This window comes from Odocoileus virginianus, chromosome 27 (assembly GCF_023699985.2).
Source record: "Odocoileus virginianus isolate 20LAN1187 ecotype Illinois chromosome 27, Ovbor_1.2, whole genome shotgun sequence".
NCBI lineage: Eukaryota > Metazoa > Chordata > Mammalia > Artiodactyla > Cervidae > Odocoileus > Odocoileus virginianus.
The window spans coordinates 42,912,033-42,925,640 of record NC_069700.1 but is presented as its reverse complement, the minus strand read 5'-3'; the positions used below and the strand labels follow the sequence as shown (position 1 = coordinate 42,925,640).

Below are 13,608 nucleotides of genomic sequence, written 5' to 3'. Positions count from 1 at the left end.
GGCAACAGGGATAAAAGGCTGGCAGAGGGGAGACCAGGGAGGGGGGTGGGAGGGAGGGAGAGGTGCTACAGACACAGGCAGATGCAATGAACTCCCTATTTGCTGGGATCCTGCTCAGCACCCTGCTGGGGGCTGCCCTGGGTAAGGAGGCAGCCGGGGCACCTGTCACACAGGCCTGTCGCCCTGTGCCAGCCGCCCCCGGAGCGCCCGGTCCAGCACCTTTTCTCTCCCACCAGGAAACCGCATGCGGTGCTATGACTGCGGTGGAGGCCCCAGTGGCTCCTGCAAAGAGACGGTGACCACTTGCGGAGAGGGTGAACGCTGCGGCTTCCTGGAGCGCAAACCCCAACCAGACCTGGCACAAACCAAACTGTCTGGAAACCGTGAGTCCTCAGGGTGTCCCCCTTCTTCCCAGACCCTCCCTGCCTCCAGCCCCTACTACTTCAGTCCTTCTGGCTTCCAGAACCTTCCAGGCTCAGTCAAGCTCTGGGCAGATGGTGCCGCTGTCAGAATGAAGCGGCCTGGAGCCCCTTCTGGCTCCTGGCACTGAGCCCCCGGAAGCCTGCTGTCTGCGTGGCCTCACCTCCCTCCTCTTTACCCTCCAGAAAGACTCATAGGTGCATGTACTCACAAATGGTTGAAAAAGCTCTCTACCTTGAGGGTAGGGACCGAAATATTCAACCAAACTCCTACTCTCAGGCATCAGCTAAGGACCAGGGAGGTATGTGTGTATGTATATTCTAATGTTTTAAATTTTAAAATAATTTTAGATTGACAGAAAAGTTAATTTTATTAAAAAATAGTACAGGTTAGCACTGTATATCCTTACCCAACTTCCTCTAATGTTACTGCCATATTTTAATCATAGTGTGTGTGTGGTTAGTGTCTTAGTCGCTCAGTTGTGTCTGACTCTCTGTGACCCTGTGGACTGCGGCCCACCAGGCTCCTCTGTCCATGGGATTTTCCAGGCAAGAGTACTGGAGTGGGTTGCCATTTCCATCTCGAGGAGATCTTCCCAACCCAAGGATCGAAGCTTCGTCTTCTGCATCTCCTGCATTGGCAGACAGATTCTTTACCACTGAGCCAATTGGGAAGCCCATATGACTGCAGTTTAATTAGCAAAATCAGAAAATAACACTGGTTCAGTAGGACTAATCTACAGACCTTACTCGATGGAGCCTGTTGTCCCTTTCATGTCCTTTTTCGGATCCAGGATCTACCGCCTTTTGCTTTCCTATCTTAGTTGTCACCTCTCTGTGACAGTGCTGTCTTCCTTAGATTCCATGATATTGACACTTTTTTTCTTTTCTTTGTATTTCTTGATCTTGATACTTTCACTTGATCTCTGATACTTGACACTGATGTGTTATTTTAAAGATTTCCTGCAATTTGGATTAACCTGATATTTTCTCATGATTAGACTGAGGTCCTGAGTTTTGGGAAAGAAGTCATGTTGGTCCCTTTCAGTGGATGCTGTTGGGGCTTCACGATGTCAGCATGTTAACTGTGATCACTTGGTTTCAGGGAGGTGTTTTTTGAGGGGGCGGAGGATCCCTTTGGGCTCCTTGAAATCATATCTGCTTTGCCCCAAAAGGCAAGTCCTCAAGCCAGTTCAACACCCCAGTCTCATTTTCTCTCTCAGCCTCAGTGACCTTGATTCATCACCATCCAGCCTGCGTGGCAGCCCATCATTGCAATCGAGTGGAGACAGAAGTGGTGGGAGACGTGACTTATACAACCCACAGGGACTGCTGCATCGGTGACCTGTGCAACGGTGCTGTGGCGAGCACTGCAGCCCCCATGAGCATCGTGGCTGCAGCAGTCACCACGCTGGCCTGGCTCTTGCCAGGACTCTGGAGAGGGTAATGGGAGCAGGGGTGGAGAAGGCAGCAAGGAAATAAAGGAGATCTGTGAGCCATTAAAATCTATCGACCACTCCAGAGCTGACTGGAAAATTCCATCTTTTGTTGATAGGAGGGCTGAAGGGGTAATGCAGGGGCATCCAGGCTCTAGTTTAGGGGTTATCAAGGATCAGTGGACTTAGCTACAGTGGTACACTTCTTAACCAACTAAACCCCAAAGGACAATGGCGAATCTGCCCTAAGTGACTCCTACCTGTTGCCAGGGAGAGTCTTCCTTAGCAACAAGGATCACTGAGGGGAGCGGGCTCTGGGCTGGCCACCAGGAATCAGTGAGTCTGGTTGTCTGGGCTTGTTCCCCTTCCCCCCATTGGCAACTTGACTCCCAATATGACTATTTGGAATTGAGAAAGAAAATGTAAACCCTGTGACAGGACAGTGCCTTGGTGCCCCACCTACTAGGCCAGGTGAGGCCTCTGACTCTAACCTGAGGGACTGAGGCCTGGAAGGAGGGTCCCAGGTCCCATCCCTGTGCAACTCTCCTACCCGCTCTGGGAGCCTGCAAGTCAGGCTTGCACCTCCTTCCTGGCAGTACAACACAGGTGTGGCCTAAATATAGGATAAAGATTGTTTCTGCAAACACTAGGCCACCCCCAGACACTGGAAGAAAAGACAGGTCTGAAAAACCTGTTTCTCCCTTTGTCCCAACCCTGGCCTCACAGCGAAACTCCCAGAAGGGCCCTTTGGTGAGGGTTGGGGCTGAGAGTGTTATTTCCTGGGAGGGGGGCTGCTGACAATAGATCTTCTGACAATACACACACAATAGATCGGCTTTACACATTTATTACTTGGAATGGAAAGGGGTGGGCATGGGGATGAGGTATGTATGGGAGCCAGGATTTGAAGTGTCAGCTTATACGGTGAGGTTATCAGGTGCTTCCTGGCAGCCTTCACTGGAGACAGGACAGAACTCCATTTCAGGTCCAGATTCCAATTGCTCTTTACACAGGGCACGGGAGAGTGCAGGAAGCAAAGTGGGGAGCACTCCCTGAAGGCAATGGAGGATCTGGAGTGGTGTCGAGGGAAATGGGAAGGGTCTCTGGGAAAGCAGAGTGGAGGGCGTGGGTGGAAAGATGGATGGAGAGACCGCTGTCTAGTTAAAGCAATATGAAGCATCTGGAGAGATGCTTTTCTGAGCAAAGGGAAGCAGGGTGTATGGAAACACAAGAGAGGCTCAGGCGAAGGCAGATGGGAGGAGGGGCAGCCATGGAGCCAGTCTCAGTGCAATAGCCAGAAGCCAAGGCCAGCCAAGGAGGTGAGGAAGACAAGGGTCAGGGCTGGTGTGGGCCGAGGGGCTGGGCTATTGCAGTTGTCCTGGCTGCAGCAGGTGGTGTTATAGGTCAGGCCCCCCTTCTGGTTGGTTTGGTTGACCCCTGGCTTACAGGGCTCTCCTGGTGTGCCACAGTCGAGTCGGGAGAAAACCCACATCTTCCCTGGGGTTAGGAGGGAGCAAAGAGGTTAGTAAAGACAAGCATCTGGCATGCCTGGGCCTGTCTCCCCACCCCATGCACCCCATTCGGGCTTCCAGCCTTCTCAACTCTGCCCCTGGCCCTGCCCTTCTGTATCTCTTCTCAGTCTAAGCTTTCTCCTGCACTTCCTTATCCTGCCCCCTCACCCCAATCCTGGGCCTATCATTTGCTGCCCATGAGGCTTTGGATCTGTTCCTGTCTCTTTCAGAGGCTGTTTCCTCAATATAATTATAGCATCCACATCATAGGATGTCATGAACATAAATTCAAACAATCCATGTAAAGATATAGGATGGTGCCTGGGAAACAGTAATGCTTGGCCAAATATTATCACTGCTGTAGTTCTCTGTTCCACCTGAGCCCCAGCCATAGAGTCCCCCACTGGCCCCCCCTCCCCACTGAAGAAGGGGATGGTACCGATGTACGCATGGGTTGTCAGGCATTGATGTCCTGGTTCCAGGCGGCAGGACTTCCGGTCCACACAGCCCAGCACTGGGACCTTGTAGCAGGAGTGACATCGAATATCAGCTAGGAAGACACAAGTGACAGAATATATGACTCACCAAGGGATGAGCCAAGCTGGTGGGTGGGGTTGGAGAGGAGTCAGTCAAGTTGGGATTCTGACCTGTTTGGTCTGCTAGGGAGCTAGGGACAGAACAGGTAAGGGATGCAAAAAAATGTAGAAGTGGGTGAGGGTGGAGTTGGTCTGTGAATGGCCCACACCCTGAATATCTTTCTTCACTCCAACTCATCTGGAGATGAGTCAAGAGGGGCAGTTACCAACAATGGGTCTGGGGGCGGATGGAATGTGAGACTACCAGTGGGAAGGAATGTGTAGGTGTCTAGGGAGGAGATGAAGGAATTCAGAAGGTTACAGATGAAGAGATGAAATAGGAAGAAATATTCAAAGTAAAAATCAATCATGGAGGTTATAACACTTGCAGGAATGGCTTGGAGCTCAAGGTGGGCAAGAAAGCCACCTGGGGGGGGGTGGTGCCAGTTAAGCAAAGCATTCTTTACCTCCTGGGGCCACCAAGGATGTGGGAAGAGCAAGCAGACCCAGAATAAATCCTCCCACCCTGGTAGGTCTCCAACAGAAAGGAGTAGTATCTGAGAGGCAGATCATCAGAATAGATCTGAGCACTTTACCAAAATGGAGAGGATGAGCACAGAAGGTGCCCCCAAGGTTCCTGCCACATCTGATTCAAGGTTTGAGAGAAGGAAGAGTTCAGGCCATGGGTGGAGGAGCCCGGTGATTGCCTCTCAGTGAAACCCACCTCATCCTGGGGTGAGCAACCTTGACATTCCCTAGAAGGCTGGGCAATCTCCCTGGCTCCCTGGAATCCTCCACAGAACTTGTGTCCCTGGAAGCATGCACCCCAGTGGGGAGCGGGGTGGGGAGGGGATCTAGGAAAGACCACTGCTTGAGGGACAGAGCACAAAGTCCCTGATGGAGTAGATGGGAGGATGGATGGCAAAAGAAGCCCCAGCCGGATGCTTAGGTTTCTGGGAGGACACCCTGGCTGAGTGCAGGTGGAGAGAGGAGAAAGCAGGTAAACTGGATCCTGGAGTGGGGTTGGAAGGGGAACTGGATATGAGAGTTTATGAGAATTGGGGATCCGGGAACCTGTAACCCTGGGCAGTTAGAAGAGTGGGTTTGGGAGGTGGGAAAGAAGCTGAAGGATGGAGATGGAGGAGAACAGAGCAAGGACCTTGTCACAGGGGCACAGGAGAGCCAAGCCAGTTGGGTCCGAGGGTGCTTAGGATCTGTGGGTACTGTAGGGCAGTGGCTGGGGCAGGGTGTAAAAATCCTGACCAGGCGAACCACATCCTGAGGGGCCCCAGGGGCTCACCTGAGACCCAGCAGAGCAGAGCAGACAAGGAGAGCAGGAGAAGGGCTCTCATGGTGAGGGTCCTGAGAACGGCAGCAGCCGACAGAGCAGGACTTCAGGGATCCGACTCTGGCTCTGGGACTTGAGTGGCCTTTTTGGAGTTTATAATCACAACAGTCCCTCCCTCCCTGGCCTCTGGTGGCCCCTCCTTCCCCATTTAGGGAGGGGCTAAGCAGGACCCAGTGGAGGAGTGGGATGGGGATGGGAGAGACAGGTGTGGGAAGGTCAGGTGCAGCAGTGACTAACTCCATTTTGCTTCTTGGTTTCCATCTAAGACACACCCTCCTGGCTTCCAGGAGTAACATCTCTGTCTGCCTAATCCTCTGGAGAAGTATCACTAAAGGCCCCTGTGATGTTATAGTGGCTGGGGTGGTAGCAGCATCTCCTGGTTCCTGGGAAATGGACAATGGGGTGCAGCCCCAGCTGACTACCAAATTTTGGTCCCTGGGGGGCAGTGGTAGGGACATGTAGGCAGGAATTAAGCATCACATTCATCTCACTTCAGCCCCCACTTTGTTTTCCCAAGCCCTGCTCAGCCACAGGATGAAGGAGTAGGGTTTGTGATGTCACCATGGTTTGTGTGACATAATAGCAGCAGAGGCAAGGGCTGGAGCTGCCTGTTAAGGAGGGGCTGCCTCAGGACCCCTGAAGTTCTCAGGACATTGCCCTAGCTCCACTTGGGTTTGGCCTGGCCTTGGTTCCTCTGGTGCAGTGAAGGCCGAGGGTGTGGGGCTGTACATCTGCTCCAAAGCACCTCCTGAGCCAAAACCTGCTCAGTTGGGTGTGGCTCCTTGGGCCAGGAGGGACAGAATGGGCACAGAAAGGTGAGGTAGCAGCTAAAATAGGAATAGGAATAGTCATAATGGCAAGCACATAGTGCTCCTATGACTCAGCCATTGTTCTAGATGTTTTCCATGTATTATTTGATTTAGTTCTCCAAATACTCTATGAGGTAGGTGCCTTTATGCCCATTTTACAGATGAGCAAACAGGCTCACAGAAGTGACTTGTGCACATCTCGCAGCTAGTAGATAGTGAAATCAAGGTTTGAATTCAGACAGTCAGAATCCAGAAATAGTGGTGCTCACGGCAACTGCTATGCTGCAAGATTTGAGTACTGCACAAGTGCTTGTGTAAAGGACCCCAGCATACATTTTAAGTGAGCACTGGTTAAGGGCTGTGAACTTGCCTCTGAGGGTTCCCAGACGGATCTGGGCAGCTGGTGGCCCCTCCCCCACCCTTTATCAGTGCCCCCAGACTCGCGGTCTCCCTCTCCACCCCCGTTTGATTTCCCTCCGGTCTCCTCCGCTGATTCACTGCCCTCCTCTTCCCACCACATCCCAGCCATGACCCTGGTTCTGCAGCTTCTGCAGCTGCTGCCGCTGCTGCTGCTGTCGAGGGCCCAAGGGGACCCAGGGGGTAAGCCATCCCAGCAAAGCTGCAATGGGGGAGGAAAGATTGAGGCAGGAGGAAGGGGAAACAGGAGGGTGAGATGTATATGGGAAGATCCAGGATGGCAAGACAGCACGGGAGAGGCATCAGACTAAGTGGGAGGGTCGTGTTGCCCTATGGTCTTCTCTTAACCAATGCCTCTGGCCTCCCATAGCTTCACTGAACGGCCACCCTGGGGACCGCGTGAATCTCTCCTGCATAGGGGTCTCACAACCCACCCGTTGGGTCTGGGCACCTAGATTCCCAGCCTGCAAAGGCCTGTCCAAAGGACGCCGCCCGATCCTGTGGGCCTCACCGAGTGGGACCCCCACCGTGTCTCCCGCCCAGCCCTTTGCTGGCCGCATAAATGCCCTGGACCTTGGTATCCGGCGACTGGAGCTGCTCTTGAGCGCGGGGGACTCGGGCACCTTTATCTGCAAGGGTCGCCAAGACGAGGAGAGCCGTACGGAGCTTCATGTGCTGGGAGACCGGGCCTACTGCAAAGCTCTGGGTAGGTCTATGCCTTCATGCGCAGGGACCTTACTCTGACACACGCCCCCAGCAGGGAGAGAGGCCTCGGCTGGGGGTTCCTGGGACGGGGGTGGGGGCGGGGCGGCTAGCGCTCTGTCCCCACACCCTGACCTCGGCATCAACTACTCCCACCCCGCTTCCAACGTTCCCCCAGGGTCGTCGTATTCCCAGATTCTGATCCCGCTGCTGGGCACTGGGCTGGTGCTGGGCCTCGGAGTAGTGGGCTGGGCCTGCTGGCGGCGCAGGTGAGCACAAGAGGCGGAGCCTGATTGAAAGGGTCTTGACCCGAGGAGGGAGGGGCAGGCCCAGAACTTTCGCAGACCAAAGCTAGATCAGATGTGGTTTGGAGATGAATGGGGGAGGTTAGAACTGAGGGGGGAGGTTAGAACTGAGGGGCGAGGCCATGGGCTGGTGGGTGGAGCCATAGCTAAGAAGGCGAAGATGGAGGCGGAGCAGGCTCCACGCGTGAGTTGATGTATTCGTGGGGGTGGAACCTACGTTATTTTCCTGGTCAGAGCCTGAAACTGGCTGGGTCGTTGTTGGCGCGTCCGGGGTGGGGGCGCCCACAACGAAGCAAGACACGGTTAGTGCTTCTCAAAGACTTACCCATCCCTTACAGGCGCTCGCCCCCTCATCCGCCTCGACCAACCCCCAGATTTGGTGAGACTAACTCCCCCGCACTTTTCCTTATCCGCACATTCCCCACCCAGTGTCTGAGTCTGAGCCCTTGCCGGGAGCAGACAAGTTGGTCACCTTCTCTCAATCCTTCAGCTCTGTCCCCCCCACATAGTTTCACTCGTGAAAGCCGAGCCCCAGAGGCCAGAAGAGGAGGAAGAGCCCAAGATGTCAGGGGACCTGGATCAGGAGCCGGTAAGGGCTTGGGGGCGGGATGGGGGTTGGCCAGAATCCTTGACTCAAGTGGAGGGAGAGAGGCCTGGATACCCAGGGGAGTCAGACTTCTGAGACCCTCCTGCCTTCCTCCCCACCTTTCAGAGCCTGCTCTACGCAGACCTGGATCATATGGCCCTCAGAAGGTCCAACCGACTGTCCCCAGTGGTCCCTGCTGATGCCTCCACCATCTATGCTGTTGTAGTTTGAAGGGAAGCCTTTACAGCAAACCTCACAAGCTGGGGGCTCCCAGATCTCCATTACACCCTTCCCCTTCTTGGCCCTTCACCTGACAAAGGCAGGCACCATGGGATAGAAATGAGCACTAGACTGGGAGTTGAGAGACCTAGGTTCCAGGCTATCTCTGCTGCTGATCTTGGTCCTTCCTTACCCCTGTCTCTCACACCTGTTTCCCCACCTTAAGACACCAGCAACTCCTAGATCGTTGCCCTATCTCTTCACTTCTCTTGACAGTCAAGCTCTTTGAACCAAGGGCCTACACCTGTCTCTTCCATTTTTTCCTTGCTCCTACTACTCACCTGTCTCCATGAGATTGCCAGTGAGGTATTAATAGCCACACCCACTAGATGTTTTGTTAGCATTCATCTGGCTTGACCTTTGATTGCTCTCTTATTTAAGCTCTGTTTTTCTTTAATGTCGGTGTCTTCCTCCTGGACTCCCTTTCCTTCCTCCCTATTCCCACAGTATTCCCCACCATTCCAGGTTTGTCTTTTTAATATCTGCTTTTCTCCCTCTTCTAGGATGGTGTCATCCACAGCCAGTCCTCAGCCTTTACTTTAACTGCAAACAACACCCAGAATTCCCTCCAGTTCCCATCTCTGATATGAGAATTCCAAACTGTCCCTCAGACATCCCTGCCTGGCTGACCCTAGGTATTTTGCACACAGCAGGTCCAAAAGCCAACGCACTGTCATTTCCCAAGCCACTTATTTAAACCTTCCTCCATGCATCTTCTCTTGATCAACCCTGTTGCCCAAGCCAGAAAGTGGGAGTCATGTAACCTCCTTCCTCTCACTCCCACATGATAAACCAAGTCCTGTCTATTTTAATGTCGTCATCAAATCCACACCCTTTGCATGCCCAGCACTGCCACCTGAGTGTACTCGCTTCAGTTCCTCCCTGGATTTCCCACAGGCTCATCTCATTCTCCTGTCCTTGTGCTCCTCACTGAAACCAGAATCTCCCTGAATGCTAACCTCCTGACCGCCTACATTTCAGCAGTATTTCAGTTCTGGCCCTCAGCCTTGGTTTCAAGGTGTTACAGTATTCTACTTACTCTCCAGGCTTATCTCTGTCACTCGATGCCTAGAACATGAAGCCTTTGAGAAATTCTCCCCAGCCCACAAATATGCCTGTGCCCACTGCAGTTCCTTCTTCCTGGGTTGCCCTTTGTCTCCTTCTCACCATGTGCCTGGCTAATTCTTATTTATCCTCAGGACTCAGTTCAAATGTAATCTTTTCTGGGAAGTTATTCTGACCCTCTTAGCCCACTCCTGCATATACTTTGATGCCCTCTGGAGCCCCTTATTTCTCTCATAGCAACAGCCTCCTGTGAATTGTTCCATTACAACCTGTATTTCAATTTATAAGAAATTTTCATGTACTGTGAGTTCCCTGATATCAGGAGACTGACCCTTTTTCTCTCACTGCTAAGCCTCGGTAAATGAATGTCCCTGGAAATGTCATTTCCTCCTATCAGCTGGGGGATGGGCTGTTGATCTCCAAGTCTCTGAATCATCTGACATTTAGATAAATTCAGTGAGTGACTCACTCATATTTTCTCTTCTCTGCCCAGTACATGCTGCCCACAAGAGAAATTCTTTCCTGTCCATCTTGTACCCAAGCCCCCACAACAGGGCTGGACAATGAGTCAGGGTGTGTAGAGTGAGGGTTTGATGAATGAAGGAGGTCTCCTCCCCAGCACTAATCCCAACCTGGGGTTTTAGCCCTGCCCTTGTCCTTCTGCTCCAGGAAGACACCAGTCACAGTCCAGTCTAAAAGGTCAGTTCTATTTTATTAGTTCTTGAGGAAAGGACTCACCCAGTGGTCTCTATCCTTTTTCTCACTCTGTGCCCTCCTCTATCTTGGGGTCTTCTCCCCACTACTGCCTAATCACCATCCTCTATCTAACCTTCCTTCCCCTTCTACTCCTATGCCATTCTACCCCTGGTCAGCCAGGACCCCCAGGTCGGGCTCTCAGTTGTGGGGGCGTGTGCTGAGCACCAGGCAGAGGGAACTGAGCCCAGCGCCGGCCTTCTCCAGTTCTGAGCAGGACACAGGTACGAGGGTGACATCAGAGAGCTTCTGCAGTGCCTGCAGGGAGGACAGCATGTGGGGAGAAGGAAGTGAGACTCCAAGACCCACAGGCGGGGCCCCCTTTCAGCCAGCTCTGAGTGGCCCCATTCGGGCTTCTAAAAAAGGCACCCCTTCTTCCTCCCACAAGGAAGGCCTGAGCCCCATTTCTCTAGTTGGGGGTGGTGGTGGAGCTCCTGCCTTCTCTCACCTCTTGGCTGTTGGGCAGGTCCCCGCCTCCGCGGTGCAGGAGGAAAGGGGGCAGGCCGGGCTGCCCAGGACGCAAAAAGAGACAGTCAGCCGCTGCGTCATCCGGGAGGGTCAGGGAGGCATAGGGGTGATCAGTCAACACTGCCATTGCCTTGGGGGAGAAGAGAGAGGAAACACGCAAGGCTCAGCCTCTCCACAAGTGAGTCTTGCTGTGCTACCACCGCTAAGGGTGGGGGAAAGAGTCACATTATTGTGGAATAATAATAACAGCAACCACATGTCAGTTACTATGTGTCAGACACTGAGTACTTTAATTAACTTTGCTAATTTCCACCTGGGACTCACAGGCAGTTCTTTCCACCTGCTATCCACTTCTGTGCTACTCCAGACCCCACCCGTGGATCCTATCCATCCTTCAAGACACAGATTAGGTGCCCTTTATAGAGTTTCGTGCAACCCCGGAAGATGATGTTAATTGTCCCTGTTCCTCGGTGTTCCAGCTGCTTGTCCCGCTTATAGTAACTTGTTTTCTCATATAGATGGACAGCACAGTGAGGGTAGGGGTTGGCGCTAATTCTCAGAGCTGTCCTTCTCCCCGCCTCCTGGGCCTAGAGCCACGCCCACTGTCGTTGGCAGGCCCCCAACTTGCCCCACCCTAGCCCCGCCCCTTCTCACCCTGACAGCTTTTTGGGCCGCTTCGCTGGAACCCGCCACCACGGTGCGGGGTCCCCCCATACCGCAGAGGCCACGCAGATGGGAGGAGCTTGTAACGGGCACCGTGGAGACGGCAAAGTCCTAGAGGGAACAAGGGAAAGTATTCAGTGACGGGGATAGCCTAAACACAGGCTATTCTCAGCCACTTCCTCCTCAGTCCCCCCAGTCCCTCCCCTCTCCTCCCCGCCCAGGTCCCTCCGACCCCATCCACCCCCGGCTCCCCCCACCCCCACCCCCGCTCCTAACCCGGAACGTGTCTGCCACGATCTCAGCTCCTCGGTGATTGGTCCACTTGGAGAGGCCTACGAAAAACTCCCGGCCTGAGCCCAGGGAGGTCGTCGAGGTATGAGGCGCGAGTGAGTTGGAAACAAGGCTCGATGTGGCCCATTCTACCAAAGACAGCCTCCCTGTACCAGGCCCCAGGGTGCAGGCACCCTAACCTCACCGGTGAAGAGAACATCAGTGCCATCCAGCGTCGCGTTCTCGTCCCCCATCTCCACAATTCGGAGCCCCAGGTCCTGGAGGGCTTTGCGGACTCCATCGACCTTAGGGCAGGAGAAGAGGGAACGAAACAAATATTTCCACCCCCATTCTTCCCTAAAGCCCGGGATGTCCAGATCCTTCTTTCCCCCTACTCGAACCCGTGCCCAGGCGCTCACCTCTGGCCTGCGGGCGGGGCTCCAGGGCCGCGTGATTAGGGCCGTATCCCCTTGGATCACGGCGGTATCACCGAGCAGCGGTCCCAGCGGCAGCGACTCTTCAGGAGGCAGTTCTACTAGTTGCAGCCCCAATCGCTGCCTCAGTTTACCCCCGAGCACCCCATGCTCCCTCTGAGCTTTGGCTAGGTCCAGAGCCGGGAGGCCAGCTGCCGCACCCTCCCCTGACGCCAGGCTCTCCGGGACACCCCGGATCAGGGCATGGGAGCAGCGGCCCAGCCCCTCCCCTGGCGTCCCCATCCCATCCACACAGACGCCCCCTCCGGCTGCGCTGATTTCTTAGTTTTCTCTTTCTACTTCACCTGTCTGGGAGAAGAAACAGAAAGGGGGGAGGCAGAGAGAGAGACATGCAGAGAAGGGCGTAGGGGGATGGTTAAGAGCGCCTGGGTCTTCCGTCTGCCTTCTCCGGGCGCCCCTCCCACTCCGCCCCACCCCCTCCAGACCTTCCTCTCCTGCGGACCTCACTCCACCCCGCACCCTAGCGGATCTGCTGCTTTAGGGGGAGTCGGAGGAACAAGATCGGGACCCCTAATTTCCAAAACACCTGTTGCCCCCTGCTTGGGGGTTTTTGAGAGGTCCCCGCCAGGCGCCCCTCTTGGCAGCCGCTAGGATGCGCTCACTCCCCAAAAATGCAGCGGCCCCGCCCCCTTAACCCTCAGCTGCTCGCTGCCTTAGGGACCCGAAGTGCGGCGAGGAACCCACAGGGGTGATGGGACAGGAGGAGACAGCTGGGGAGAGAGTTAGAGCCTGGGGGATGAAAGTCTTGAATGTCCGAAGGAGAAAGGGAGAGAGGGTCAAGGAGGAGGGAATAGAGCCTAAGGAGTTAAACATCCTCTCTCCACCCCAGTCAGTCACTCCGTCCCTAGCGCGACCCAGTGTAAACCAGATTGAGTCCCGGAGGACTGGGAGAGGTCTAAAACAAAATCCGAGGGGCGGGGAAATTGGGGGGCGTGGTTCTGGGGAGCAGGCGCCACTCGGGGCGTCAGGACCTGGTCCCCCAGTCTCCTGACCCATCTTCCCCAAAGTCCACCCCGACTCAGCTCCGCACCCAAATGTCGACCCTCCGCACTGTCCCGGCGCAAGCACGGGCCCAGCATTCCGGAACTCCAGCCTGCACACAGTCCAAGGGACACCTCCCACCCCAGACTCACCTCCAGCGGCCACCGCTGCTCTTGCCGCTCAGTGATCTTGGCAGGAGCCCCACCCCCCTGAGGACAGAGTTGGTGAAGAAGAGAGTCGTAGCCTTCAAGCGTCGGGGACCGGAGCTTTGGCTTTGAGGGGTCCCCGAGTAGGCGAGCTCAAGTACTACACTGGGTCGGGGGCACGACGGTCTGGCGGCTCCAGGGCATTGTCTAAGCGGGACGGGGCGGGGCTCCTCGAGGTCACGCCCATTCCGCCCTGCTATGCCGCGCCCACTCCACCCCAACTGCGCGCCCCCCTTCTCGGAATTCCGCCCCGCCCCAAGATCGCTGCCCAGACCCACCCAGATCAGGCCAGCCCCGGCGGCTGGGCTGCAAATGCGGCAT

The 13,608-nt window shown here is 54.9% G+C and overlaps 4 protein-coding genes across 11 annotated transcripts; 2 read left to right on the top strand and 2 right to left on the bottom strand.

Annotated features, from left to right (window-relative positions):
* The first annotated feature begins 57 nt into the window (after positions 1–57).
* LY6G6D (lymphocyte antigen 6 family member G6D) lies at positions 58–1,940 on the top strand. The gene is made up of 3 exons (XM_020897221.2): positions 58–141; positions 237–383; positions 1,643–1,940. The coding sequence occupies exons 1-3, from the start codon at positions 87–89 to the stop codon at positions 1,864–1,866; spliced, it is 426 nt and encodes a 141-aa protein (XP_020752880.1). The 5' UTR covers positions 58–86; the 3' UTR covers positions 1,867–1,940.
* A 746-nt stretch (positions 1,941–2,686) lies between these two features.
* On the bottom strand, positions 2,687–7,325 carry LY6G6C (lymphocyte antigen 6 family member G6C). Of its 2 annotated transcripts, XM_020897240.2 has the most exons (4): positions 7,089–7,325; positions 5,242–5,303; positions 3,806–3,916; positions 2,687–3,352 (listed from the first exon to the last, which is right to left on the bottom strand). In XM_020897240.2, the coding sequence occupies exons 2-4, from the start codon at positions 5,291–5,293 to the stop codon at positions 3,138–3,140; spliced, it is 378 nt and encodes a 125-aa protein (XP_020752899.1). In that variant the 5' UTR covers positions 5,294–5,303; positions 7,089–7,325; the 3' UTR covers positions 2,687–3,137. The 2 variants fall into 2 exon arrangements, with proteins under 2 accessions (XP_020752899.1, XP_070312878.1); XM_070456777.1 differs by lacking the exon at positions 7,089–7,325 and having other exon boundaries at positions 5,242–6,500.
* Positions 4,788–10,985, top strand: MPIG6B (megakaryocyte and platelet inhibitory receptor G6b). Of its 5 annotated transcripts, none has more exons than XM_020897234.2 (7): positions 5,710–6,104; positions 6,624–6,698; positions 6,886–7,221; positions 7,396–7,486; positions 7,861–7,901; positions 8,013–8,111; positions 8,235–10,985. In XM_020897234.2, the coding sequence occupies exons 2-7, from the start codon at positions 6,626–6,628 to the stop codon at positions 8,306–8,308; spliced, it is 714 nt and encodes a 237-aa protein (XP_020752893.1). In that variant the 5' UTR covers positions 5,710–6,104; positions 6,624–6,625; the 3' UTR covers positions 8,309–10,985. The 5 variants fall into 5 exon arrangements, with proteins under 5 accessions (XP_020752890.1, XP_070312876.1, XP_070312877.1 ...); XM_020897235.2 differs by having other exon boundaries at positions 5,712–6,104; positions 8,032–8,111; XM_020897231.2 differs by lacking the exons at positions 5,710–6,104; positions 6,624–6,698 and adding an exon at positions 4,788–4,941 and having other exon boundaries at positions 8,032–8,111.
* On the bottom strand, positions 10,146–13,460 carry DDAH2 (DDAH family member 2, ADMA-independent). 3 transcript variants are annotated; one of them, XM_020897236.2, is made up of 7 exons: positions 13,234–13,460; positions 12,026–12,388; positions 11,812–11,911; positions 11,613–11,686; positions 11,328–11,447; positions 10,654–10,803; positions 10,146–10,463 (listed from the first exon to the last, which is right to left on the bottom strand). In XM_020897236.2, exons 2-7 carry the CDS (start codon positions 12,320–12,322, stop codon positions 10,347–10,349), a joined length of 858 nt encoding a protein of 285 aa, XP_020752895.1. In that variant the 5' UTR covers positions 12,323–12,388; positions 13,234–13,460; the 3' UTR covers positions 10,146–10,346. The 3 variants fall into 3 exon arrangements, with proteins under 3 accessions (XP_020752895.1, XP_070312874.1, XP_020752897.1); XM_070456773.1 differs by lacking the exon at positions 13,234–13,460 and adding an exon at positions 12,627–13,147; XM_020897238.2 differs by lacking the exon at positions 13,234–13,460 and adding an exon at positions 12,526–12,620.
* Between the last annotated feature and the right edge of the window lie 148 nt (positions 13,461–13,608).

Excerpts from the sequence above, each read along its gene's own strand:
- LY6G6D (XM_020897221.2), top strand. The coding sequence starts at position 87 with ATGAACTCCCTATTTGCTGGGATCCTGCTCAGCACCCTGCTGGGGGCT. Across the intron at positions 142-236 it reads CCTGCTGGGGGCTGCCCTGG|GAAACCGCATGCGGTGCTAT; the intron begins GTAAGGAGGCAG and ends CTCTCCCACCAG. Across the intron at positions 384-1,642 it reads AACCAAACTGTCTGGAAACC|CCTCAGTGACCTTGATTCAT; the intron begins GTGAGTCCTCAG and ends TTTCTCTCTCAG.
- MPIG6B (XM_020897231.2), top strand. The coding sequence starts at position 4,848 with ATGGGAGGATGGATGGCAAAAGAAGCCCCAGCCGGATGCTTAGGTTTC. Across the intron at positions 7,222-7,395 it reads GGCCTACTGCAAAGCTCTGG|GGTCGTCGTATTCCCAGATT; the intron begins GTAGGTCTATGC and ends ACGTTCCCCCAG. Across the intron at positions 7,902-8,031 it reads TCGACCAACCCCCAGATTTG|TTTCACTCGTGAAAGCCGAG; the intron begins GTGAGACTAACT and ends CCCCCCACATAG.
- LY6G6C (XM_020897240.2), bottom strand. The coding sequence starts at position 5,293 with ATGAGAGCCCTTCTCCTGCTCTCCTTGTCTGCTCTGCTCTGCTGGGTC. Across the intron at positions 3,917-5,241 it reads TCTGCTCTGCTGGGTCTCAG|CTGATATTCGATGTCACTCC; the intron begins GTGAGCCCCTGG and ends GTGTCTTCCTAG. Across the intron at positions 3,353-3,805 it reads GACAACCCATGCGTACATCG|GGAAGATGTGGGTTTTCTCC; the intron begins GTACCATCCCCT and ends TCCTAACCCCAG.
- DDAH2 (XM_020897236.2), bottom strand. The coding sequence starts at position 12,322 with ATGGGGACGCCAGGGGAGGGGCTGGGCCGCTGCTCCCATGCCCTGATC. Across the intron at positions 11,687-11,811 it reads CACTGATGTTCTCTTCACCG|GCCGGGAGTTTTTCGTAGGC; the intron begins GTGAGGTTAGGG and ends CCCTGGGCTCAG. Across the intron at positions 11,448-11,612 it reads TCGTGGCAGACACGTTCCGG|GACTTTGCCGTCTCCACGGT; the intron begins GTTAGGAGCGGG and ends TGTTCCCTCTAG.